The sequence below is a fragment of the Peromyscus californicus genome, unplaced genomic scaffold (assembly GCF_007827085.1).
Source record: "Peromyscus californicus insignis strain IS unplaced genomic scaffold, ASM782708v3 Scaffold_9__1_contigs__length_137607984, whole genome shotgun sequence".
NCBI lineage: Eukaryota > Metazoa > Chordata > Mammalia > Rodentia > Cricetidae > Peromyscus > Peromyscus californicus.
Window position 1 is genome coordinate 75,654,863 of NW_026294617.1, and position 26,774 is coordinate 75,681,636.

Below are 26,774 nucleotides of genomic sequence, written 5' to 3' on the forward strand. Positions count from 1 at the left end.
TTTTTCACCTCACCCCTGCCCTCACTTACTTGGTGGGTATCCGCTGGGAGGGCTGCCCCAAGATTGAGGCTCTGGGGTCTGGGGCCAGGCCTTGTGGCCACGTTCTCCTTGTCTTGGTGTTGCTGCTTCCCAGGGGAAGGCAGGCCCATGTTCATTCTGTCCACCTCCCTGGCGAGGCGCACAAGGAGCTCCGGCCTCACTTTGCCGTTCCCTTCCGAGCTGCTCAGGACCAGCTGTTCTTTGAGGAGGTTGATGATGTTGTAGGCACTCTTCAGTTTCCCCTGGACTTTCCTGAACTCAGCCTGAAGGCTGTTCTCCCCCAGACCCCCTTTGGCCACCGCAGTCTCCACCATCACCTCGCCCTTCTCCTTGTCTTCTTCGACCTCCCATCCATCAGACATCGCTTCTCCCATCCGCTCTTTCAGCTCTGCATTCTCCAGGCAAAGGCTCAGCATGGTGTTCCTGCCAAGAGCATAGAACACGGAGCCGGGTTTAGCCGGGTCTACAGCTCTTCAAAGACCTTTTCACCCACATCTTAGTGTGTGACAGACTCAGAGCCATTCAAGTACAGAACTGAATCCCAGAGACCAGTAACACACCTCATTCAAACACAAGAAAACCCAGTCAGGAAGCAGGGAAGAATGGCCTCACAACACATGCTTCCCTAGCCATTTGATGGCAGTATTATTAAAAATTATGAAATAGACCCCCAGTCTATTTTTCTTTACTTAGCCACATAGTTTCACATGCTTAATATTCATGACCTCTGAAATACACAAGCAAAATTACAATATTAAGTTTTTTTTAAAGATGGATCCTGCCTATGACAAATTTATTATTGTGGATTTTATCATTGTATTACTTATCTCCGGTTTTAAATCACTGAGTGATAAATTGGGGCTCAGGAATATGAAAAATAAATAATACTAATCAGAGCTGCAATAAAAATGTAGTTATTTAATTATTTGCCATATTCCTGGTCCACAAAATAGGACATAACCTCGCAGAGAGCAGATGCTGTGTTTGCCCTATTCATCCTGTATTTCTGGAACCACCACACATGCCTGACACATAAAACATCTCAATTTGTTGAAGTAATAAAATTGACTAAACTGAGAACACTGAGCTAGAACACACACACACACACACACACACACACACACACACACACACACTCACACACACACACACTCACACCCTAAAGAATCAGTACTCGTTTTAGACGAGATTTCTCAGAATCCTAAAGTTTTGGAGTTTCAAGCAGAAGTTGTTAGGTGTGGATTCATGGGAGAAAATACTTTGGAACATCGAACTCAAGAGATTTTTCAAAGGAGAAAAAGGTATAGGTCTGTGCCAAAATTAGCATGGAGGAAGGAGAAAACAGGAAGGTGTATAGAAGAGAATATTGAGTTAGTTTTACATCTTTCTGTTTTGGGGTAAGGCCTGATGTTTTTACACTATAAATCAATGAGAGTAAAGCTTACAAGGGACTGAGTGTTAGGTATATTCTATTTTCACATCAGTGTTTAAGATTGGGTGGAGGGCCGAGCAGCTCAGATTTCAGGTTGATAACTCTACAGAAAAGTGAAAATAACCTACATGGTTATATATACATGGTGTACATAGAAGGAGATGCTCTGCTCCACAACATCACAAGTATATTTGCACACATAAATGCCTGAATAAACTTACATTTTAACGTAGGTAAAATGTAAGGGAAGAATTATCATGACAATTCAACATAAAAGAACTGATACCTAGAATGATGACAAGATTTAATAATAATAATTGTGTGTGTATGTGTGTGTGTGTGTGTGTGTGTGTGTGTGTGTACCCATATGGAGACTGGAGGTTGACATCTGGTATCTTCTTTGACTGCTCTCCACCTTCTCTTTGGAGACAGGGCATCTCGCTGAACCAAACACTGGAGCTAACCTATTGGCTGGGCTGGCTGCCCATCAAGTCCCAAGGATCCTTCCTCATTTTCCTCTAGTGCTGGGATTTATAGGAACATGGTGCTGCTCGGGATCAAACTCAAGCCCCAGCACTTATGTGACAAGCACATTGCCTATTGAGTCATCTTCCCAGAATCTTCGTTTGTTTATTTATATTTATTTATTTATTGTTGTTGTTGTTATTTTAGAAAACACAGAGTATAGATGAAAGGCTTTGGTGTTAACCAATCAGGAGGGGGTGCAGCTGGCTGGCTAGCTCAGTTAGTTAGAGCACCAGGAGAATGCCCTAACAAAATCAGGAGGAAGTAACAAAAACCAGGAGGAAAGGGTCTAGCCTTGGCATTATGAAATCTTGAGCAGGTTACTTGCAATTTTCTACATATTAATTTCCTTAACTGTGAAACAAAGACAACAGGCCGGGCCCAATATCTTATTCAGTGTGTAACACCAGGCATGTTTAAGTGACATGTATATGCAGGGAGTGAATAGATCCTCAACTAGAATTTGTGCACCCACATAGCTACTGTAACAATATGCCATGATGAATATGACTCCTGGAGGTGAATGATACTGACATCTAGAATAATAACAAGGCTTAATAATAATTGTGTGCATATGTGTGTGTGTGTGTGTGAGCGCACACATGTACATAAGTGTGCGTGTGTGTGTGTGTGTGTGTGTGTGTGTGTGTGTGTGTGTGTGTGTACCCATGTGGAGGCGGAGGTTGACTTCTGGCGTCCTCCTCTATTGATAGCCATCTTATCATTTGAGACAGGGCATCTCACTGAAACTCTACAGTAGTATCATGTCTTTTTCAACTTTTTTTTTCTCTCAAAAATCCCCTTACAGCCAAAGTAGTCAGTGGATCAGTACTTGCTATTTTTTTATAATTTTAGTGAAGCAGCAAATAAAGTTGCAATTCCATGATTCAACTATTTATGCTTCTGAGAGGGAGTTGAATGGAGATAGGCCGGGCTGTAAATCCTCCTCCTCAAAGGCTCTCCCAGCTCTCTGTACAGCAGTGAAGCTGCCTGGGTGGGTAATTATGGGACTTGATCCAGAAGGCTGCACCCATACAACTAAGGAAGATTCTGTCCATACATATGTGTAACGAGAGCCTCAATGGTATATATAAATTTATTAAGGGGTTCTATGGGGAAAACAGACTCACTGATAAAAAATGCTGTGGGATGGTCTGTATGTCAAGTGTGTTGCTGATTGGTCAATAAATAAATCACTGATTGGCCAGTGGCCAGGCAGGAAGTATAGGCGGGACAAGGAGGAAAATAAAGCTGGGAAGTGGAAGGCTGAATCAGAGAGACACTGCCAGCCACCACGATGACAAACAGCATGTGAAGATGCGGGTAAACCACGAGCCATATGGCAAGGTATAGATTAATGGAAATGGATTAATTTAAGCTGTAAGAACAGTTAGCAAGAAGCCTGCCACGGCCATACAGTTTGTAACCAATATAAGTCTCTGTGTTTACTTGGTCGGGTCTGAGGGCTGTGGGACTGGCAGGTGAGAGAGATTTGTCCTGACTGTGGGCCAGGCAGGAAAACTCTAGCTACAGTGATGTGGTTGCCTCTTAGTCTCCCAGGGAAAAATGGGGAAAGCTCCAGATTGTGCACCAGGAAACCTTCCACATCCAAGAGAGAGCTCGCAACCCCCTCCCCCTTCTCGTTTAAGAGGTCACATAGGCAGACAAGAAGCACAACCTCTGTCAGGTTAGATATCCCAAGGTCATGGGCGAAGCAAATTCCTACTACACATATGCATCTGGGCAGTAATAGTAGAGCATGATTACATCAACTTAAGACTAGATTACCTGCCTAACAAAAGTGGTCATCACTATCTAATACTTACCTTTGCTCTAAAGAGTATATAAAAGCATTAAGGCATGGAGCCTGTGGCATGCACCGATGCCTTAGATGTAGCAAGGTGAATTCTTGGCTGAGGTAGCTCATCGTCTGGGGGAAAAGTTGGGACATACCTGATGTGGGACACAGAGGAGAATCCCGCTTCTTCGATTTGAGCCTTCAGCTCCTTGAGTTCCGCCTCAGCTTTCCTCCTCTCCTCCAAGTGCTGGTGGACTTCAGCCCTCAGGTGGAGCATTTCTTCCTGAAGACACCTGTTATTGTCCCCTCCTGTTGGGGAAGGGGGCTGAAGACATGTGTTCTGGGTCTCCATGGTCACCAGGCTTTTCTCCAAAGCCACCTTGATGAGCTGAAAGAAAACCACATTTTCAAGAAGTTAGACCACGAAAGGGGACCCACGAACACACGCAAGGGTGGCTCCTGATGGGAACAAAAGATGCAATCAATGACCCTCTCTTCAAGTCAGTCACGAGGGCCCTGGGATTGGTGTGGGCAGGAGGACACAGAGTGAGTGAAGGGAAGGGCTTGCCATGGGAGGAAGAGGAGAATCCAGAGGTGGTGAGAAACACACACGCACATACCCACCCTGAATGGAAACAAATGAAGTTTAATCTGGTCGAGCGGATGCCAATATTGTGGTGCTTCTCTTCCTGGGGCACAGAGTCCCCCAAAAATCTGCCTTGAACTCAAGGTGCTTTACTAACCCTAGAGCACGGGAGTCTTGACGGAAGATCACAGTTCAGGATGCCAGTGCTCCGTGCCTAAATCCCTGCCTGCAACTCAGACTCCAAAGAGGAGATGAAGACTCAGAGTGCCTACAGCCAGCCCCAGAATTAAAATCATGGAGCTCCAGGCAGGGCAGAGCCAAGCCAATTCCACTGAGCGCAGGAGACTCACCCTCCAATCACAGGGTTTGAGGTGAAGCCACCCTAGCGGACACCCAGTTTTCCTTTTTGATTATCACCCTACGTCAACGCAAATTCTCTATAAATCGAAGCACGTGAGAAGAAAACAAGGTAGATCTCACAGTGCCTTTCTTCCTAAGGATTCTCTTGAAGTCACTCCTAAATGTTTCATTTATAACAGATTTGAAGGTGCTTTTCCCAAGTGGGAAGTTGGGAGTGTTTAGACTTTCTTACCATCCACGATAGGCTTATCTCTAGCTATTTTCTACAGCTTTAAAGGGACATTCATACAACTCAGAATTTGGGTGTGACAACCTACATAGTGTGTGACTGTTTTAATGTAAGGATTTCTTCCACCTTCCTCCCTCCTTAGGCTTTGACACAGGGCCTTGCCTTTCAGCTCATGCTGGCCTCGATCTCACTGGTATCCCAGGCTGTCCTTGAACTTTTGGTTCTCCTGGCTTATCCTCCTGAGTGCTGGGTTTATAAACAGGTGCTACTGCACACATCCCAACAGTACTCGCCATACTTCCAGTCACGTTGGCTTCTTTCCCTTCCAGTGGTACTGTTCAGAAGTTACTCTCAATTTCAGGCCAGTTTCGACCCTCACTCTTCACCCCTCCATGCAGGAATTTCTCTGTCATGCTATTTTCTTTTACCTCTATTAATATCATGAGTCATGTTTGTTACTTATAAGCTTATCCTGGTTATATAGAATCATGTTCCAATTACAAAGCCATTAAAATAATTATTGTGCATCTCTATAAACCATGTAGCAGTCACCTGACTAGAGATGATTCATATAATTAATTATATGTTTTATACATTCATTTGGGTCACTAACATATTGAACAGAATAGGACCCAGAGCAAGGTATATGGGTCGATGATTGATAGAAGAGCTTGGGTGGTCACAAAGCTGTTGACTTTTGCTATTCCTCGTAACAAAGCTAGGTCACACCTGTGCTGTACGTCTGTGGTAGCATTCATTCATAGTATACACGTAATGGTATTTAGTACCCCAGCAATTGATATTGTCAAGTGATATGGAGCCAGATAGAAGAGATTCCTAAACACAGCTACTCAGTCTTTAGGCATTCAATCCCATCTGGATTTTGTGAGTCCAGCAGTGACCAGACTACAGACAATATCTGTCTCTAAGACTGCTGCCTGGTGCAGTCAGCTGGTTCTGTCTCCACGTATACCACCCAGCAATTGTAATGGAATAAAGGATTAGGTATGGGACAGGACACTTTCGAAGACTTATTACCATAACCTTCACTTAACTATGTGATGTGCCAGGAATGGTGGCCCATGCTTGTAATTCCAGTTCCTCGGAGGCTGAGGCAGGAGAACTGGAAGCAAGGCTAGCCTAGGCTACATAGTGAGGCCATTTCAAAAGCCCCCAAAATAATGAATAGGTAGACAAAAAAAAAAAACTTTGTGATGTTACCTCCCTATATAAACTATTTGCAATGAACATAACTAAAATTACCATTAGACTTGAGTATGGACACAATGGGCACTCTTTTCTTAACCTTGAGTGTTGTATATGCTTAAAAATAACCCAGCATTAATGAGGTCTATCCATCAGTAAAGTATCTTCCTGTGTGTGTATTTTATCCAGTTGGTTTCAGTATACCTATTTTCTTTTAAAGAGAAACATTTTGACTCATGAAACATGGATGCCAGAATGACCGTAAGATTCATTTGGTCTGATTTCTTATTTTAAAATAAGAAAATAAATCATTGCATAAACACAGAGGTGTCCATTCTTACATGTTGTAATACGATATAATCTACAAATTTGCAGGGCTGCATTCACAGATATTCTGGGGCACATGGGGCTACAGGTTGAATGCCTCTGGCAGAGATCTGGTCATTGTCCAACCTAATCTGAGTTTTCACATCTCTGAAAGGAAGTTCCCCCCCCCCAACTTTATAATTTTAATATAAACGTATGAAAAGTGAATTAGGATCTAGAATCATTAGCTTTTACCACCTACAAAAAGCAAATAGTCGTGTTCTTCTCCTCAGGAAAACTCATATCCAGTGTGTGTAATACTAGTGTGGCTCCTTTGGGTCCAATTTTAAATTATAATTCTTACTGTTTTTTCATATCCCCTAACTCACTTGTGCAATTGCTTCTATACAGTTTAACCTTTTTGGACGTTTCTAGACCCACTCCAGATCCGCACTTTCGCTTGAACGGGGCTGTTTGTTTTCCCCCTCTCCTTTCATATTTCCCACAGTGAAGGTCCATCTTCAGACAATATAAACAACACCAAGAAACAACTTCTCAAACAATCAAGTGTCAGTCATCAAATAAAGAGCATAACCACAAGGAGCTACCACCTCATGTGTATCAGAATGTGTTGTATATATTTGAAGAATGACAACATGTATCTCCTCAGAACAACAACAACAGCAACAACAGAAGAAGAAAGAAAAGAGAAAAGGAAAAAGGAAAGAACGAATAAGGAAAAAAAGATGCTAAATCAGTATGCCTTTGTAGAAATGGTATGACAAGTACTTAAAAAAAAAACTAGACAGAACTACTGTATGACCCAGGATTTCCACTTCTGGGTATATACTTCCAAAGACCTGAAATCAGTATGTGAAATGATATTAGCACTCTCTTTCCAATACTGGTCACAAATGCCACAATATGGAGTCATCCTGGGTGTCTACGAATGTATGAGTAATTTACATATAATGAAAATCTACTGAGTCTTAAAAAGAGGGGCTATTCTGCCATCTATTTAAATCTGGAGAAGATTAGGCTATGTGAAATAAAGCCGCTCACAGAAAAGCAAACACCGCGCCGTCTTCCTTATATGACTTCCATGCGGACTCTAACAAAGTTGAGCTATCTGAAGTAGAAGGAAGAACGGTTGGTGGCCACCAGAGTCTGGTGTAGGGAGGAGGAGACAATAGGGACTTGAGAAGTCACAAAGCTTCACACAGACAGAAGAAATAGGCTTTGAGGTCAGTTGTTCACATGGTAACTATAGTTAGCATTAAGTGTATTTTAAAAAAACTAAGTAAATTTCAAAGATCTCACCATAAAAAAATAAAAGTAGGTAAGGCACGGATATATTAATTATTTCACTATATATGTGTACATCAAATCATCACATTGTGCTCCATATGTTTAGTTATGATTTGATAATAAAATATTACTATTTTAAAATAGTTTTTCTCTTTTTCTGTCAGATTTAGTGTACTGATCTTTTGTATTTGAAACTCGATTACTGATGAACTTTTCTCCATTGAAAGTGTTCAAAAGAACAGGAGTGGCTGACTGCTCTCCAGTGTCCTTGGTGGGCATCTCCTAGGCATTTATTACAGACCTTACAACTTTTTGAGATCAGAATTTGGTTGGGCAATATCTAGGGAAGATTACTATCATGGTCAGACCTGAAGCTCTCTAAGGCAAGTGACTTCTTAGAATGAGGAAACAAACTTGCTTTCTTTGATGCTTGCCCAGGAACACAAAGCTGGATGTGTTCGTTAGGGAAAGTGTGTATATGGGTGTGTCAGAAAGGAGTGTGACAGCCAGACAGTGGTGGTGCATGCCTTTACTCCCAGCATTGGGGAGGCAGAGGCGGATCTCTGTGTGTTTGAGGCCAGCCTAGTCTACAAATGAGTTCCAGCCAGGGCTACACAGAGAAACCCTGTCTCAAAAACAAACAAACAAACAAAAAAGGAGAAAAGAGGAGGAGGGAGGAGGAGGAGGAGGAGGAGGAGGGAGTGTGGGGCCAACTATAAAGTTTATCTCCCAAGAATACAACAAGGAAGAGCTCAGAGGCTAATGATAAAGGGGAACAAGCAAACAAAGCTTCAGAATCTGGACACACAGCAGTTATGGCAGAGCAAGCTTTATTTCATCGGTAACAGGAGAGTCACATCTCAAACTCCAGGAAAGATGAAGTGCGATCACAGCGGCTTCACATACAGTGATGTCATACACCAAGGTTCTTCCTACTCAAAGCTGGAAATCAGCTTTCAAGAAAAGGTGATAGGAAGAAAACGGTGCTTACCCATCTTCATCCAGGAGGTATACACTTCTGTCTATTAGGAATAAAGCCCTGATCTGAAGGTTTGCTAAGTTACTGTTACACTGAGTACTTCCTATGCCAAGTACCGAGACAAGCGCTGTGCTGTGCCAGGGTGAAAGTTTACTCCAGGGTGAGACTGACCTTCTCACGGTAGAGTCTGGTTATCTTCTCGGTGTGGGGCTACAGGAAAGAAGGCTTGGGAAGAAATGACTTTACAAACCAATTTGCCTGCAAGACTTGCAGCACCAGGATGGTTAGAGCATGGTAATCAGAATCTGATGGTCACGGTATCGGTGTCTTCTGTTTGTTTAATCTGAAGTTATTCCTGCCCCACAGCTGTTACAGCCATTGCGTCCAGTCTACATCCCAATCTGTTTAGAGAAGACTTCTGTTCATCCTGCAATTTCTTTCACCCAAGATCCTTGGTGAAATCAGGGAGGGAGGGGCGGAGACCTCTGTGCACTGAAAACCGCAGCCCCTTAGTCAGGGAGGAGGACTCAGAAGAAGCAAACAGAGAAGTGTGGCTAGTGCAAAGCCCTCGAGGGAGGAAGGAAGGGGAGTCCTGACTACAGCAACGAAAGGAGATCTTGACAGAAAGGAAAGAAACTCATGGTGATGTCTGATGTCCCAGACAAACTCAGGTCCTTGTCAAGAGCCCCAAATGATGCCAAATCCTACTCAGTTTGGGGTCTGTTCACTTGACCTCTTCTCATCAGTATAATGAATGGCTCCTCTTTTTCTCACGCAGGAAGTGTACAGACCCAGGAAGGCCCGTTCTTCCTATAAGTGTTTCTAGTAGGCCCAAGGAAGCTATCACTAGAAAGCTCAGCTTCTTTCTAGTTCTCTACAACTTAAGAGCCACAGGCATTTAGCTGTGACTTTTGAACATTTTGGGGCAAGGTGGAGACACTCAGCTCCAATGAGTGCTAAGATCACTAAGGGTGACGTAACCTCTGCGGTCCAGGACATTCACTCTTGGGCTGGCGACAAGTTCTGAGGCTTGGCGGGACTGGTTGTTGGGTAGCCTGTCAGATCACATAGCAAAGCTCTCTTCTCTTCCACCGAGAAAGATCCCTGCTTTGGAGGCAATTCCAATCCTCTGGGAGTTTCTCAGACAAGTACTCTTGTCAAGCAGGCCCTGGGCCTTGCTTCCCCCCAAGACCAGCCCTTCCATGTCTCTCTGTCTTGCTTTGTGTTTCAGTCATAAAAGCCAAAGAGGGAAAGCATCCATAGTCTTAAAAGTAACAGTTCTTCTGAAGCTAAAGCTACAGACAGCAAGTAGGGACAGAGGTGGGCGGGAAGGGATCAGGGGCAGAAATAAGAAATAGAAGCAGTAAAAAACGATGGCAGACTGAACAGAAAAAGACCGAGGGAATGCAGGGAGCAGGCCAGGGGCCGGGTTACACAGCCGATGTCTTCTCACTCAGCACAGGAAGGCTGGAGGTGAGAATGGGATCCGGGAACGCCTCGCACCTGACCCTGACTTACTTGCTGGTGGCTGTTGTGTGCAGCCTCCTCCTCGATGCTGTCCGTGAACTCTGTGCTCGCGTCCTCGGTGTCATCGCCCGCAGCAGGAGCACCTGCCAGAGAGTCCAGAAGAGAAAGGTGACTCCTTCACAGATGGCTTCCAGATGGCGGGTGCAATTACACGCTTGCCATCTACCTCTGATTTTTTTTCTGTTCCTCATGCTCTTGGCCAGCAGCAGGGAAAACAGAGAACCAAACCTTCTCCTAGGCAAATGCTAGTTTCTTCCTAATATTTCAAAAGCAGCTCACTTGGACTCTCCTGCTACACTTTAGAAGCCTTTAGAGTGTCTGGTCCTCTCCCCCATTTCAGTGAATTCTTCTCTGTTCTGTTCATACCCTAAAGTTCTCAACATGGCTGGCCATTACTAACCTTTCTCCCACCACTGACCGCTGAGCACGCCCCTCAACTCCTGGTATCAGGGCATCTCCTCTCACATTCTTGCATGGTTGGGATGGGTGGTCCATGGGGTGACGATATCTCCGAGGAACTCACCTCTGGGGTCTGTGTCTCACACAGGTCAGGATGTGAGGCACAGGGTGGACCAGGGGCTTTCTGACTCCTTCCTCTAGCTACCCCTCCTCTATACCCCTCTCAATCTTTCTTTCAGTGCCAACTTCCTTTGCCTGGAAGATTCTCTGTACTGCTCTGCTCAAACTGTGTGTAGTCTCATCCTTTCATCCTTCAAAGATGTACCTGTCACCCTAGAGCATAAGCATCTATATCCTGCTCTAAGGGACAAGTAGCTGCAGTTAGTGGTCTGGAAAAAGGTCCAGAGTGGTGCTGGGCAAGAGAAACTTCATTGAGGATGGCCTTGTCCTGTGCCTGCACTGCTCAAGAGAGAAGACTTTGATCAGCAGTTTATACTTAAATGGCCATCTGTGGCTAGTGGCTACTGTACAGGATGGTACAAACATGTAGCATTTATTCCTTTTAAAATTGATTACAATAAAAGATTGTTCATGCAATTCTACACGAAGAACTGTGACTCACATTACTGATTCCCGCCCCTTGCCCCCAGAACATCAAAGAATATCTATTGTGACACTTTTGTATCTCATGGAATTTGCCAAGTTAGGGAACATTAACATCGAGCTCTGATCCTGCCTTTTATCTACTGAGTAACCTGGGGCTCAAAGAATTCCATGGTTTGTCTAAGGTTACATAGTTAGTTCTGACAGGATTTGGGCCCATAAATCAAGTGTCTGGACTCCGGAACCGTTGTTTCTTACGATGGAAAACCTGATTACTTCTTCCAAGACCAAAGAATCCCCCCTGAGCTCAGACACTCATAAATGAAATCTCAGCACGAAGAATGAACATTCACAGCTAGAGTGACCATACTTCTTACCTACCTCAAGAAAGCCTAACTTACTTCTACTCTGTACACCAAGCAGAAAGAGCACAGCTCGCATCTACCTTCCAATTCTTAGTACCTGCAAGTCCACGCCAGGACATTTGCAATGGCCTGCTCATCTCATCAAAGAACTAAGAGGTAGGTGATAAGTGTGTTGTCTTAACAGCTTAGGACCCCCAGTCTTCACTGTGAATGCTGCTATACCTTCAAGGGAGAGCAGGATTCTATCTAGTAAAACCATCTACCAGTAGGCAGCTGTACCACTCAGTATCTTTAGATACCTCCTGCAGCCAGCATACAGCAAGACTTTACAACTACTCCCTTGAAAGGCAGAACCATCTCCCTCAAGGTCGTGGTAAGTAGAGATGAGTGAACATCATCCATAAGCCCGAGCTGTGTTGGAAGCCCACTAGAACCAGGATGCCAAGTCACTGATGACATCTGTATGAAATCTGCCCCTGTCCAACAGTAGAGATGGCATTTCTTCCCCTACAAAGAAAATAAATTTTCTCACTAAAAAGCTTTTCTCACTGTTTCCCTTTGGAGCTAGAAAATGACTCTGAGGATCAAGGAAGCTCTATGAGGCCAGCATTCCCACATTATTCTCACTGGGCTGTAGAGTGCACTCCATATTGAGTCCATATCCTTAAGTAATCCCTGCACTGGGTTCCAGGAGTTAAGTTGGGGCTTTTCTGCTGCTAGAACCACATTTCTATTATTGCTTCTTTAAACCACTGGGAGGGGTCAGGATGCCTTGTTTCTGGTTTCATCAGAAATTACAGACAAAAGAATATGCCCACTTACCCCAACCCTCTATTACCTGATGGCTACTCTACCTTTTGCTGAAACTAAAAAGACTGAAAATGTGTGTTTGAGAATAAAGCCAAAAACAAAAAGGAAATATGAGAATGAGTATGTTGTCTCACACAAGGTACTGTTTGGAGGCAGCCATCAGACATCCCTCTTTCTGTTACGATTTCCATTTTTGAATGAATGACAGGAATTTTTTTAGGGGTGCCATGTGGCTTAGCATTAAGAGTGCACCCCTAGCAAAGCCCTGGGTTTGATCCTTAGCACTGTCTCAGATCTGCAACCCCATACTTTGAAGGTGGAGGCAAGAACATCAGGAGTTGAAGGTCTTTCTCAGATACACAGTGAGTTTTGAGGCCAGTGAGACCTTGCTCCTCTACCGAGAAAAACAAAAGAACTTTCTAAGCCTTTTACAAGGCAACCGAAGACTACTTTCTTAACTATCTTGGGAGAGTTTAATCTTTTAAGTGGAAGAGACCCAACACTTTTAAAATTGATCACCTGCTCATTTTTTTTTTATATAACATATGAGATTCTCTGCGAGCTAATGATCTACCCATTTCCAGTAACCTTGCTTCTCTGAGATGGAGTTTTACATGTCAGTACAGAGATGTGGCTGAAATATTATCAGACACTCTGAGTCCTCAAAGGATCTTCTCAATGTGGTTCTGGGAAGTTCCTAGGCTCTGAAGCCCACAAAATAGAGGTGATACCACGTGTCCATTTGTACTTAGTTTTCTACCAGCTATGAGATTTTACAAAGTAATAAAACAAGTCTCTAAAAGGTAACACAGTCCTTGAGTTGATAGTTTAAACATTGTGTAAATACAAGATCTTCTTATTAGTGAGGCAGGCACTCACACTTTTGTAGGTATTTTTAAATTGAAGATGGCATGGTGATAAAGAATGTGGACTCCAGTGCCAGCTCATCTGTTTGAACCTGCTTTTGCCACTAGTTATGTGACTTTAATTAGAGTTAGTAACGCTATCTGTTCCAGGCAGCTGTTGGGAGCTTCAAACAGCTTCAGACTTCAAAGGGGTTGCCGACTCTGTGTGCTTGGAAGAGTGCTTGGCACGCTGTGTAATCAGTGGGTCTTACCCCTAACAGTATCATTTGGCTATTGCTGGTGAACTGAAGTGGTCCTTGTGCCGGGAGGCTGAGGGCCGGCAAGGCTGAAGGCCACAGAACCTAACTAAACATAGGCAGCAGAGCGAAGTGTTAATCCTGATGATGCTGATTTTACCTGAAGGTCTTTCCTTCTGAATTGCTGCTTCATAGGACAAGAGGGAAAGCCCAGGCTGTCAGGGATACAGGTGATCCCTTTTGGAAAGCCACCATGGTCACCATCAGAACTGCCCTGAAACGCCACTATGCACGAATAGCTTTAAAGGAAACTTTATGCACTTTCCTTTTAATTCTTAATTCATGTGAAAACTGGATAGGGTCAAGGCATTCTCTGCAACTTCCACTCTATGGTCGTTATGTCCCTTAAGTTATTTATATGGGAACGGCAAGGAGCAGTACCTTCCCACAGTAACTTCGAACATGGCAGGGGTCACATGTAACTTATTCTGAAAATGGATTGGAAGGGTCGAAGCTCACAGACTGGTAAGTTTGCAGACCGACTGCTCTTTCCCAGAGGATCTTGTGCCAGCCTTTTCCGGCCCATCTTACTTTCATTCCCTGGCACTCTGCCGTGTGCTCATTATCATTGGAACACTCAATTTTCACGTCATGCACCAAGTCTTTCTGGCTCAGTATTAGGATGCTATGTGAGAATCAAAGACAAAAGTTCTCTACAAAGCTTCAGTTTCCCCTACATCCATTCCCTTCAGGACTGAATTAATGTCAAGATTCATTACAGTTCTCCTTCGCTTCTGCTGAGATTGTTTTAGACAGATGCTCATCTTGGAAAGTAATAGTGCGGCTCTGTTACCGACAGCCAAGCCTCTTTACAGTACACTTCTGTGTTTCAGATGCAATGTTTCCTAAGAGGGCTGTCCATGTGCATATTACTAAGAAAGAAGCTGTGTTAAGTGACTGTAAAGCAAATTCGACTCCAAATGACTTTCCAGGGTACACAATCTCAACAGGACTTTAGTGTCTACTACCCCAAAAGGCTGTTTAGTCCATGTTTCACCTATCTTAAACTGCCCTAATTTATAAATTAGGCCCATCCTGGACAGATCAGGAGACAGCCCCACAGTCTCTGTCCTATAAAGTGACTATCATGTCAAGGAATTCTCCCTGTTTGCGGCGTCTCTTCAAGGAACAAAAGCATGCTCTTCCAGGGACATTAAATGATGGCACCACCCACCACAGCAACTGACCCTCAAATCGGCCTGCATTTACTACTTCTCTTCAGTGAGGAGAGCAAGAATGGATTTTTAAGGCTTAACAAGCCCATTTCACTGCTATGGGGAAGTGCAATGCTGTTTCTTTGGTCTCGCTTCCTTGAGAGAGAAAAAAATTGGGTTTTCCTCTTCTTTAGTTAAACAAACACGCATGCATGGGGTCTGGCTTTGACTTGGAATTTTAGTAAAATGATCAATAGGCTGACTCCTATAAAGGAAAAGAAAAAAGGACATGCGCTTTCTCTATCTTCTCTCATAAATCTTTAAGAATGAAACCAAATAGCTTCTGTTGGCCTTTGATACTTTTATTGGATCAGTAACAAGTGTTGGTGTGTCTCAACCGAATTAGCTGATATACTAACACACATATAAAAAGCACAGGCTCCACAGCACAGATATTTACAGGCTAACAACACAGTTCCATGAAGAAAGAACTTCGAGAAAATAAGCAGCTTAAGGTGGTGAGGAAAGTCCTGAAGTAACTGAGTGCCAAGTTTCTGATCATCTAATGTGTTGCTTCTTCATTTGAAGTTGTTGTGAATCACCTTTTCTCGATACCCCACAACATTTCACATGATAGCAGTGAGCAACATTGCTTCCATTATTAAATAATAAACGTCTTGCACACAGAAGTGCATGGTCTACAGAACACACTTGTCTATGTACAAGCTTCTAAAGTGTTTAGGTTGAGCAGTCAATCTCTAGCAATGACCGACAGCTGCACAAAGCTGGTCCGTGCACTCTTCTGGGCCACTCACAGCACATCTACCTGCCTCTGCTACAGTCTAGAGAACAAAGTTCATGTGTTAACAGTCCTGCTCCTCAGATTACTTTGGACCAAACATTTCACAGTACTCCGGGATGTTCTATTTTACTCTTCCTGCTTTAGCATGAGGGAGGCAGTATAATAAAGGCTTTACTTTCTGGAATTCGGTTTTAAACAATGAAAGGAAAATAACATAAAATGAGTGTATCACTTTGTAAGTTGAATTATTCTTACCTGACATCTGGTAAAACTTGTTGGCTATAGAGTTTTCGATTTCTTTCCATTTCTCATTCTCTGTTGGTGATAAGTTCTAATGCCAATTTTTATTTGGAAAACTCGTCCTGGCTTGTGCGATTATATAGGAAAAAATGAGGACTTACCTTCTGTCAGTACTCAAGAGTACATAAAGGCAATATGTTTATTTTCTAATTATAATAAAATACTTTAATAAAGTCATTGTTACAAATGGCATGGGAGCAACTTCAATTCATAATCCAGAATGTAGTGAGATTTGAAACTTGGCATAGAGAAGCCTTTGCCATGTTCAACCTAGAACTACCCCTGTTTGTTCTGCTAGGCAGTCTTTAAGCACACGAGTTATAACATGGTTTTCCTAACGTCATAGGAACTCTGCCCCCTTCTCCTGCAGGCCACTGCTGGTGACCCTGACAACTACAACTAAGACCCTTGTTGAGGAGACAGCTGAGGGGTTTTAGGAGTTCCGAATGTGACGATTTCGTGACTCTCTCCCATAAAAAGATCATGAAAGGAGAAAATTCTCGCCGGAGTTTTCTGAGTAGTAAGCCTAGTTTTTAGAACTGCAGCATCTGGAGGAATGTCTAAACAACGGGCTCAGAGCTCTGCAAGGACAGCTCAAGGAAAACCAAACTATGAAAGTGTTTACAGCTGGGCTTAGCAGTCAGGAGCCTCAGGTAGCCAATTACATTTTACTTCTGAGAAAGGGGCGGGGCAGTGTAGTGGGACCCGCCACTTCTCTCCGTGGTCACGAGATTCCAGTGTGAGGTCAGAGAGTTGAACCAACTTTCCTGAACTACTGTGGAGCTGTACGTACAGCTCTTACAATAGATACTGACTAGGAGCTCAAACAAGCACACGTGTGGTAGGACTTTACGCATCTTTTCCATGGAAGTCACTTCCATGGAAACAGTGTAAGTCCCGTCTACCAAAACCCTTCTACAGGGACTCTTTGTGCTGGTGGAAATCCTCCACAGGTTCTGATTTTCTTTGATCCTTAATAGGTCTCTTTCTATATGGAATATAAACAAGGACAATGTGCTTCCCCTACAATCAGCAGCACTAAAAACATTGCTGTTGTCTGTACCTGAATGAAGAGATGTGGGTATGGAGGCAGATGAGGCGAAAGTGGCAGAAATGGAAAGTAAGTATGCATCGTGGCAAAGCAGAAGGATGGCGTATTGAAATAGCCCAGCCATTCCTTTCCAGAAATTAAAACGTGGCTAAATTGCTAGAAACAGAACATCAGAAAGATGTTGAGTAACAGGAGCCTACCAACAGCCGGAGTCCAACAATGTCACTTAAACCCGTGGTAGAGGGTTTAAGCTCAGTGGTACAGCACTTGCCTAGCATGCACAAAGTTCTGGGTTTGAGCACCCAAAATCAAATATAAAGGAACACAAAAATTCTAAATTAGGAGAGAGTTTGGAGAAAGCATGTCAGAAGGCCTTTCATTGTATTCCTTAACTGAGCCTTCTTAGAAGCCTTTTCCAACTCAATAGTTCCAAAAGCTAGACTTCCCTACTTGGCCTCTTGCAACCATTTCTCTGCAGATATTTCCCACTATTTACAATGAAATGTGAGACAAATGAAATCAATCAATAGTGGATTTCTCTAAGTTAAAGTTCAATGCTTCTAATTAAACAAAGCCCAAGGGAAAATCTGCTGCATTATCGTTCTTTCAAGAAAGTTTTTATTGAAGCACAAGCTTCTGTAAGTACATGATACTTTAAATCTAAGTTTATTGAAATATTTTTAAAACCCCCCAACAAAGGCAGACAAGTCCAGCTAACAGTCTGTGCTCCTAGAGGAATGAAGATTACAGCATGCTAAATCCAAATCTATGAATGATATACAGAATCACAGTACCATCCACCTGGGGCTTACACACTACAATTCATCAGAATTGCATTCTGTAACCAGATGCCAAATTATTGCACAAGTGTGTAGACCCAGCACACTCTCCAGGCAGCAGTCCCCAGCCTCATTCTAGCATCAATGCCAGAAAGTAAGTACCAGATTTTAGTCACATTTATGGAATCAATAACAAACACTTAATTTACCTGTCTATCAACCTACTCTTGTTAGACGCTGGCAGATGGACTAATCATTAACAGACATTACTATAATCACTGCAAACTCTTAGGACCCAAGAGTCACCTACAGCTAAAGCTTCATAGCAGCTTTGCAAAACTTTGTTGGTCCAATAGTAAAGTAAACACATTTCCTAATTGTTTCATTCCTTGTAATGACCTGACAGACCAGTCTTTAACTGATTCGACCTATCTATAGCCCAACTCCATTATCTTCTTCCCTACTTGCTAGTTACATAAAGTTTTACTTAGGTAGGCCTTAAAGTCTCTTAAAATGGGGGAACTAAGAAAACTGGGTGGTTCTGCTTATATACACATTCCCTATCTTTCCTATTAAATGGTTCCTTTCCCCCAAAAAGCTGTTAAAACTCAAATAGCACATCCGTTATAAGGAAGGCCATGCTGTGAACTACTTCATCAGAAGATTCCGGGGTACTTCTCTGGTAGAATATTTTCTTCCTGTCCACTTCAGATTGACTGGTGCTCATCTGTTACAGACACAGCTGAGGTTTCAGAATCTGGGACAGAATTTGGAATGTAACACACACCATGTCAACACATGGATGTAAAGTGACATGTCAAAAAGGAAGGAAAAGGGAAAATCATGTCCTCAGTCTAGCTTCAGAAGGGGGCTCCATTTTTCTTAGGGTGCTGGAAAGCCTGAATTATGTTCCCTCAGTACCGTCTTCAGGGGAGCTGAAACCTTAGCTTCTCCTCTAGGAAATCCATACCCTTCAGCTGTAGGAAACTGTATGGGGCAGAATCCACAGCCCCTGCAGTAACCTGTTACCTCTCATATTCTTGACATTTAAGATGCTAGAAATGAAATCTTCAGTTCCCTTTCTCTACCTGTCATGTTGTCCCAAGAAAGTAGAGATGGTGAATAAAACCTACGCACAGACCTGATACTTCCTTCTGAGTGACCTGAGCCTATCGGCAGCCCACACTGACTTCTTCCTCTAATATGAAGAGATATATACACCAGAGCAGGAGTAAATAAAGGATGTCACTGTGCCACCTCCAAATGAGGATCTAGAAAATGTACTTTTCTCTGATTCTGGGATACAGGAAAACACTGCTTTTAAAGGGGATACGGACAGGTAGGAGTGGCAGCCACGCCTCAATCGCAGCACCCAGAAGGCAGAAACAAGTGCAGCTCTGTGAGTTCAAAGCCAGTCTGCTCTACACAGCACGTTCAGGCCAGCCACAGGACAGACACAGCCTGTCTCAAAAAAAACCAAACCAACAAAAATGCCAAAACCCAAAACAAAACAAAAAATGGGGGGTGGGATGGAAACATCACAGACGATTATCTTTTTATCCAGAGAACTGTGATTCGGGAATCCTTCCTTTAAAGTCATGTTCTGACTAAAGGCCATGCCTGTGGCTTGATGAAGCCCTAGGCCAGTGAAGAACAAGAATTTTATAGACTTTTATAGACTAGAACTTAATGTCCATGAATCTGATCTTGTCTGTGATCTCAACTGTCAACTCCGAAGCAGCCGTAGAGGGCGATATTGACCGTGAACGCGGTCTCTGCTCCTTAACTTAACCTAAGTCTACTCTCCTGGCTTTGATTAGGGCTACACCACTCCCCAAGGCCATTCTATGGGCTCTCAGGCTTTCTCGTTCTCTCCCTAAACCTGAAACTCACTTTATTCCTTTATTTGATTAAAATTTGCTTTCAAAGGGCAGGCTATGACTGGATGGCAAAAACAATACACACACATGCATTTTATGACATGATATGGAACATGTGAAATGGGGGTGAGACGGGGGGCGGGGAATAAACTTTATTGGCCTATGGGAGGGGTGAAGGAATGAGGGGAGGCTAGGGAGAAGAGTGAGTGGGTACGGAAAATTAAAATGGAATGTTCTAAGGTGTGCGGGCATACTTCACGGCCTCCCTGTTTAAGGGAGAGGCAGGTGTGTGCAGTGAAGTTCAGGTCGACTACAGTGACTCCCCTTGGCAGGTGCCTCTGCCATTGGTAAGGGCACCGGTCCTGTCATTAGTAAGTCGGCACTCGTTCTGTCAAGTCCGACACGACTCTCTGGTTAGTGCAAACAGGGTTTCCATCCTGGGCTGCAGTGTGACCCGCAGTGCTCAGAGGGCATGCTGGTGAGGAGCGTGCACACTTTCCAGTTCCCCACCTCCAATGGCGGCCAGCGTCTCCAGCCTGCTCAAGCGCTCCAGGCTTCTTCCGAGAACTTCTTCTAGTCGGCTGCGCAAGGCCTGGGCCCCTTCCAGTTCCACCTGCAGAGTTCGGTCTCTCTCAGAGCTGATTAAACATGTCACACGGAAGGAAATGGGTTAGCCATCAACTATGACGAGTCCACATCTTTCCAAAGAGCCATCTGTGCCACTCAGGCCATCGCTTCCTAAGGTAACTGCTCCCCAAGGCAAGGGTTAAGGGAATGGATGCAGCCTTTGGGTGGCCCCTGTGCTCACTGCTGGAGGAGAGCAAGGCCCGCACCTTTCTGTAAAGTCTGTCCCTTTAGCTACATTCTGGGCCGCTCCCACACAAAAATATAGCACATTCCTACAGCAGCAGAAGAGAAATTCTGTTATGTAAACTGAATCGAGACTGAGCTGAGGGCTGAGAGAGCTGTTTTCTCATCTGCACCAAACTGACAGTGCTCTGAGTGAAAGCAGCTCAAAGGAGTGGCAAAAGAACTCCAGTTCTTTCCAAAGGCAACTCGAGTAAGTGGTCCTACCACACCTTCTCCTCCTTTTATTTTCCTGAGGTGGAAATACAACATTTCTAAAACCAAACGAGAAATTAGGGGAAACTGAATAAAATAATAATAATAATAATAATAATAATAATAATAATAATAATAATAATAATATACATAGAAAGAAAAGAGACCCGGGGAAGGCAAGAAAAAAATGAAGGCACTCTGAAATGAGTCATAAAGACACAGCACATGTAAACCAAACCTGAGAACTCTAAGAAAATACATTCACATGATGCTTTATCTGTGCTTCTGGGTGGAATCTGCCACCGTAACAAACACATGTTCTTCACTGTCATTAACCCAGTGTTAGTGCCCCGACAGCCTTACTGTCCACAGGAGAGCAGGCTTGCAGGACATGGAACAGAAATGCAAGGAGCTCACAGAGAGTGCATACTACATACAAGACACTGTTCCAGACCCCGACCTGTCTTCGTGCGGAACCTTTGCAGTAACAATGGGAAATTCTATTTCTAATTTCAGATTTAGACACTGAGGCTCAGGCCAAGCCCCACAGCAAATCACAAGGCGAGGAGCTTCCTTTTTTTCTCCTCTTTGGTATTGTAAACACCTGTTTGCTATTATCAACTTGGTAAAAGAAAACAAAAGAAGGAAAGGGAAGGAAAGTTGAAGGTAAGCGAGCCAGGCGGCGGCCCCTCTTACTTCTCCGGATGGGCGTGGAACTTGACCAGGCTGCTGTAGAGCTGCCTCTCAGCTTGCAGGGCCTCGTTGAGCCGACTCCGCTCATCGACTAGTCCTTCCAACATCAGCAGCAACTAAGGAAGGAAGGGAGAGGCAGCAATGTGGAAACGGCAAAGCGAGACATGAAGCCACAGTGAATCCTGAGAGACAGAACAGTGCTTATCACTTAAGCTTCCTACAGAATGTTACAGTTTTCCAATCAACATCACACTCGTTATATTTTATATCTTAAAAACTATTAGTCAAATTCAAACATGGGAGTGAGAATTGAGGGAGAGAGAGAGTCCAGAAATACAGGAGAGGGTCTAAGATGGAGGGATGAAGGAAGGCAGGGATGAGAAAGAGGGACGCAGGGACAACTGAGCACTCTTTCCAAAGTCCCTTCACTCAGTACTTACTGAGCATCTGCACACCATCACATGCACTGTTCTAGTTCTAGGGAAAGGCTCAGGAAAGCCACGGGCCACCCAGAGACAACAGGGGCCATAGGCCACGCTGAAGACAAGCTGCAAACGTGGGACCAGCAGAGAGCTCTTAAAAGTAAGTGCCAGGCTGGAGTGAGGGGAGGAGTGAGGGGAGCGGGGCAGACGGGCAGACAGACAGACAGACAGGCTTTCTGAAGGATCCGGCACTGAGGAGGTTAGACATGGGGGAGAAGCCATAGAAGAACCTGTGTCCCACGAACTCACCTGTTGTCTCCGGTTTCCAGAAACTTCCTGACCCTGGGATTCTACTGAAGCAACTTTTTCCCGAAGAAGTAAGAGCTCTTGAGTCAGGTGTTCCATGGCTGGTATGTCTTCAGGGTCGACCAGCTGCATCTGCAGGTCCTAGGAAAAAATACAAGCCAAAGTAAAAACCGCAGTAACATTACTCCGCAGAGCAGCAAGGGACAGATCTTCCCGTTCTGTTTCAAGGCCAAAGAACTCAGTATCTTGTGTGAAGATGTCTTAAGATAGCTGAGGTATAGACTATTCCAGTGGTTTTCAAAAAGCTTTGAAAGACCTTTATGAGGTCTTCCTTTATCTGTATGTTCCTGGTCAGCGACTCCAAGTCGGCAGCCTGCACCTGCAGCTCGTCTTCTTGCACAGCCATCATGGACTGTAGAGCAGACAGTTCTATCTGTGGAGAGAAGAAAAGCCAACATCAGAGGCAAACGCTTTTCCACGTCATATTACAGACAGCCAGTAACACAAGAGGAAACCGAATCAAACAGTGCCATGGGTCAAGTCACTAAAAACAGGAGTGTGGGGTCAAAGGATGCTCTAAAACAAACTGTAAGAATGTTTTCAATAATGTCTTCTATTACTATAAACAACACATTTAATTAATGGGGTCACTGAGATATTTAAAAGTTGGTTACAGCTTGCAGAAGCAAGAAGAAATGGTGTTTAGTTTATGTAAATACTTCAGCTAATACATGAAAAGATGGCAGGTTTAGGAGGCCTACATTTTATACCCCTTAACGAATTACTAAGGTACTGAGCACATCCAGTGGCTGATACCACCAGGGATCACCAAACTACATGCCTCCTGGTGAAGAGCATGCTGCCACCACAAAGGAACCTCTCCACCAGTTAGCACTGTGGGCAACAAGCTTTCAGTGTTAGGTCTTCTTTCCCCCAGACGAGAAACTGGATGATAACAAAGCTCAGAAACTCCACGGTAACAACCACCCCTGCTAACATTCACGGTGTGCCTGCTACGTCCCAGGCACACAATACACTGCTTGTATTTAGTTCTCTCAACACACCTGCCGATCTGGCCCCTTTAGTCCATTCCTACTTCAACACCCGCCACTTGACTGCAGCGCACCGGACTTTGTGCTCACTAGGGGCCGTCCGTCAGCCTGCAGCATCTTTCCCAGGGCTGCTGTCTTCTCTCAGGTACCAGCCTGCTCAAGAAAGCCTTTGGCCACTCATCTAAGTTGATCCCCATCGGTGTTACTGTCCCCTGACACTTTCTACAGCATGTTATCTTATAATCTATAATTATAACATTTAAGTTATTCATTTGTGTAATGTCTGCTGTCGCCCTAGTAGGAATTAATGACACAGATCCAGGGAAGGACCTTGTTGATTCTGCCCCCATCTCATCCCGAGTTCCAGCTCTGGCTTAGAGAATGTGTCTCATGAAGGAACTGGCACGAAAATCCTCCCCCAGATCCCAGGATGTAACCTCTCTTCAATTACAGTTAAGATGATTTCTACCCTTCAGTGTATAGACAAGACAGCTGGGGCAAGGGGAAATTAAGGAACTAACTTAAAATCACAGAGTTAGTAAGTAGTTCAAGTCAGGGAAGACAAATCAGGCTGCCAAATTTAATGTCTTTTTGATGGGTATTGTACATCCATATAGTCTTTATGGCAATGGCCAGTTATTTTAAGCAAACTTTTGAAAAGCCTATTTTAAGACGGTGTGCGGTGGCAGAATAAACCAGGCAGCTTGGCTTTCCCCTGCCAGTCCTCCACACAGACAGCTAGCTGCCTGTGGAAGGCTTGCTTTCACCCCTGCTTCGCTCAGGCCAAGCTGCCTGTGACTGGACCAGTCGATCCCAATAACTCAGGGCCTAGCTGGTTCTATACCTGAGACTTTATCGATAATAAAGTTGATAGTGTCTGCTGCTGATTTTACTTTTCAGGTTGTTCAGAGCTACGGACAACTATTGGGCCCCCCTCAGAGATGACTATAATTACATATCTCAGGATTTGCAGCATTAAAGAAAACAATAGGGCTGGAGAGACGGCTCAGTAGTTAGGAGCACTGGCTGCTCTTCTGGATGGCCCAGGTTTGATTCCCAGCACTCTTGTGGCAGTTCACAATCATCTGTACCCCCAGTCCCAGGGGAACTGATGCCCTCTTGTGGCCTCTGCAGGCTCTCGGCACACACATGGTGCATAGACATACATGTAGAAAAAAATACCTATACACATAAAATAATTTTTTAAAAAATGGTAAACTTAAGAAAATGTTCTTGCAGCATGATTGAGGTCTGAAGACAGACTGACACAGGTTTTCATCCCAGCACCAGCTACTGACAAAGTTTTTACACTGAGGTTTAGTTTCTGCATCGGTAAAAGAGTATGTATTTCCAGGACCACCAAGGACTACAGAAAACATCAAATGCTTGGCACGTGGCAGAAAACCAGTGAAACCAGTGGCTGTTAGTAAGTGCCCAGTATTAGAGGGAGTGCGTAAGGGTACTGAGCTGAGAAGTAAGCGGTTGATTAGGGATACAGAAAGCTGAGCAATGGAAAGTATCACTTATTCAAAACACACAGTCATAGCCCCTGCAATTTTATCACCCTCAAAACAGGACAGAAGCAAAAAGGAACACTGTTCTAGATTGGAAATGCATGAGTAAAGTAGAAAGTGTGTGGGAACCATCATACTTGACATGAATAATCATGTAACAGCTACAGCGGAACCAGAGCAGGGAGGGCAACTGGGGCATTGTTAAATTGAAAATTCTGAAATACTGCATACTTGTGTCTTCAAAACTGAGTTATATAATGCAAGTCCGTAAGAAAAGAAATACAGTAACGGAATCAAGAGGTACGATCCGGACATCTGCGTTATATCAGACGTCAAGTCATGATGCTTCCTAACATTACCCTAGGAGTCCAGGACACTGACTGAGCTGACCGGATGTTGCAGCTACACTTAAGTCTTCAGTTCAGTCTGTCCCTCTGGGCTGAGCCCTAAGCTGTCTTCTAATCTGCATCCTAGCTGGATATGCAGCATTGGGAAGGCTGAAGCATCTTCTAAAAAAGTGGATTAAAACTCCATTGGCAGGGAGAGTCAAAAACAGAAGGTAGGGAAAATACCTGCTCCAGGAAAAGACTTCTTAGGAAGTACTTGGGGTGTTAAGACGAGTTTAAACCCCAATCTGGCATTATGATCAGCCCCCACATCAGTGTTAAAAAAATTGCTATTTCCTATTTGTGTTGACACCACCTACTTCACGTGGAGTTGTGAGTGTGATCACTTGACTAACACAGTACATGTGAAGAATGCTCAATACACAGTATTGCTCACGCTCACCCGACTCTTGTTTACTGTTTGCAAACTTCATGCATCTGATGTCATCATTTTAGGCAGGAATTACACAACACTTCTGTTTTGCACAAGTGCTTTACAATTATTTTATTTTACTTACCAGTAGAAGGAACAAGCGAAGAGATTTAATGCTTCCATGGCAGTGAGAGCATCTTGTCAAGGTTATGAAGATATACAACAATTTGTGTTCCTCTCCAAAAAGAAAAAAGGCTTATCTTGCATTTGGAGCCGGATATTATACATGAAGAGTTGGAATGTTTAAAACATAAACCAGTTTGAAAGAAACAACAGAAATTCACGGACTGGTCTTGACTAGCAAACTTACCTGGCTTTCTCTTTCTTTTTTAGCCATAAGCTCGAGTTCCTCCTTGGCATTACTCAGTTCTTTCTCCAGCCCTGCAACTGTGTCCGAGTCTCCTGAGATGAATGCACAACACTACTTTTAATCACTGAAACATGCTGTGACCTGTGCTGTCCTGTTTCTGAGAGGTTTACTCTAAGAACACATCCCAGCACTTAAAAAATATATACATGCACCTGCTTTAGTCTGTAGCAATATCTGTAATGGAAACCCCACAATCAACCCATATGCTAAAGAGAAGGAATGGAATAGACTACCACAAGTTCAGCCAGCAGACTACACTATACAGCTGAGAAAGACTGAGAATGAAGTGAGTGAGCAGCTTATTTGGATTTCAAGGATACTAAATACAGATGTAAAAGAACATGTACCAGGGGAAGAAGGAAATGATACACCCATCTCTATACACATGTAAACCATCTGCTTATTGTTTAAAAACATACACAGGAAGGAGGACAACCCAGGAGAGAAATGTAGTACCCTTAGGGAGTGAGAAGAAATGAGAGAGAAACAGGGATGCGGATGGGCCTTCTGAGTCCACCTTTTTATATATTTAATTTCTGAAGTTAATGTTTAATTTTCAATATGTAAGTTGGTTTGACAATGAGTTAAAGAAAAGAACTAAAAAGAATCCATGTAAAGTTTGGGCAGTTTTTCTTGGAAGTGATGTGTCTCTAGATTTCAGGGGAATCCAAACTGGTTTTTGGAACTATCATGATGTGTCCTGGCCAAATCTACTAGACAGCAAATGGAGCAGGAACAGCAGAGGGAGTCTTCACAACACAGAACTGGTGCTCACCTAACGTGGGCCTGGGCACGCTGGCATCTTCTTTAACAGTCAGTGAAGCACTTTCATCTCTGGAGGGCATCTGCATAGAGCTCTGAAAAGTGGAATGGTTGTGGGGTTTAGAAAGACACGGGGACCGTGATCACAACGACAGACTTGGAATAGTCTCAGTT

General features: G+C 43.7%; 1 protein-coding gene across 21 annotated transcripts in view; it reads right to left on the reverse strand.

The window, feature by feature from the left end:
- The window catches only part of LOC128105326 (myomegalin-like), a 198,778-nt gene that overhangs the window by 25,173 nt on the left and 146,831 nt on the right, over window positions 1-26,774 (reverse strand). For 20 of the 21 annotated variants that reach the window (XM_052730389.1, XM_052730390.1, XM_052730377.1 and 17 more), the window contains 9 exons: window positions 26,614-26,695; window positions 25,779-25,870; window positions 22,400-22,516; window positions 22,087-22,224; window positions 21,359-21,471; window positions 20,111-20,238; window positions 10,287-10,378; window positions 3,950-4,182; window positions 30-462 (listed from right to left, as the gene is read on the reverse strand). In XM_052730389.1, coding sequence (XP_052586349.1) covers window positions 30-462; window positions 3,950-4,182; window positions 10,287-10,378; window positions 20,111-20,238; window positions 21,359-21,471; window positions 22,087-22,224; window positions 22,400-22,516; window positions 25,779-25,870; window positions 26,614-26,695 — 1,428 coding nt within the window. Of the gene's footprint in view, window positions 1-29; window positions 463-3,949; window positions 4,183-10,286; window positions 10,379-15,129; window positions 20,239-21,358; window positions 21,472-22,086; window positions 22,225-22,399; window positions 22,517-25,778; window positions 25,871-26,613; window positions 26,696-26,774 lie in introns of those variants that run through there. The other variant, XM_052730383.1, reaches the window with a different exon arrangement.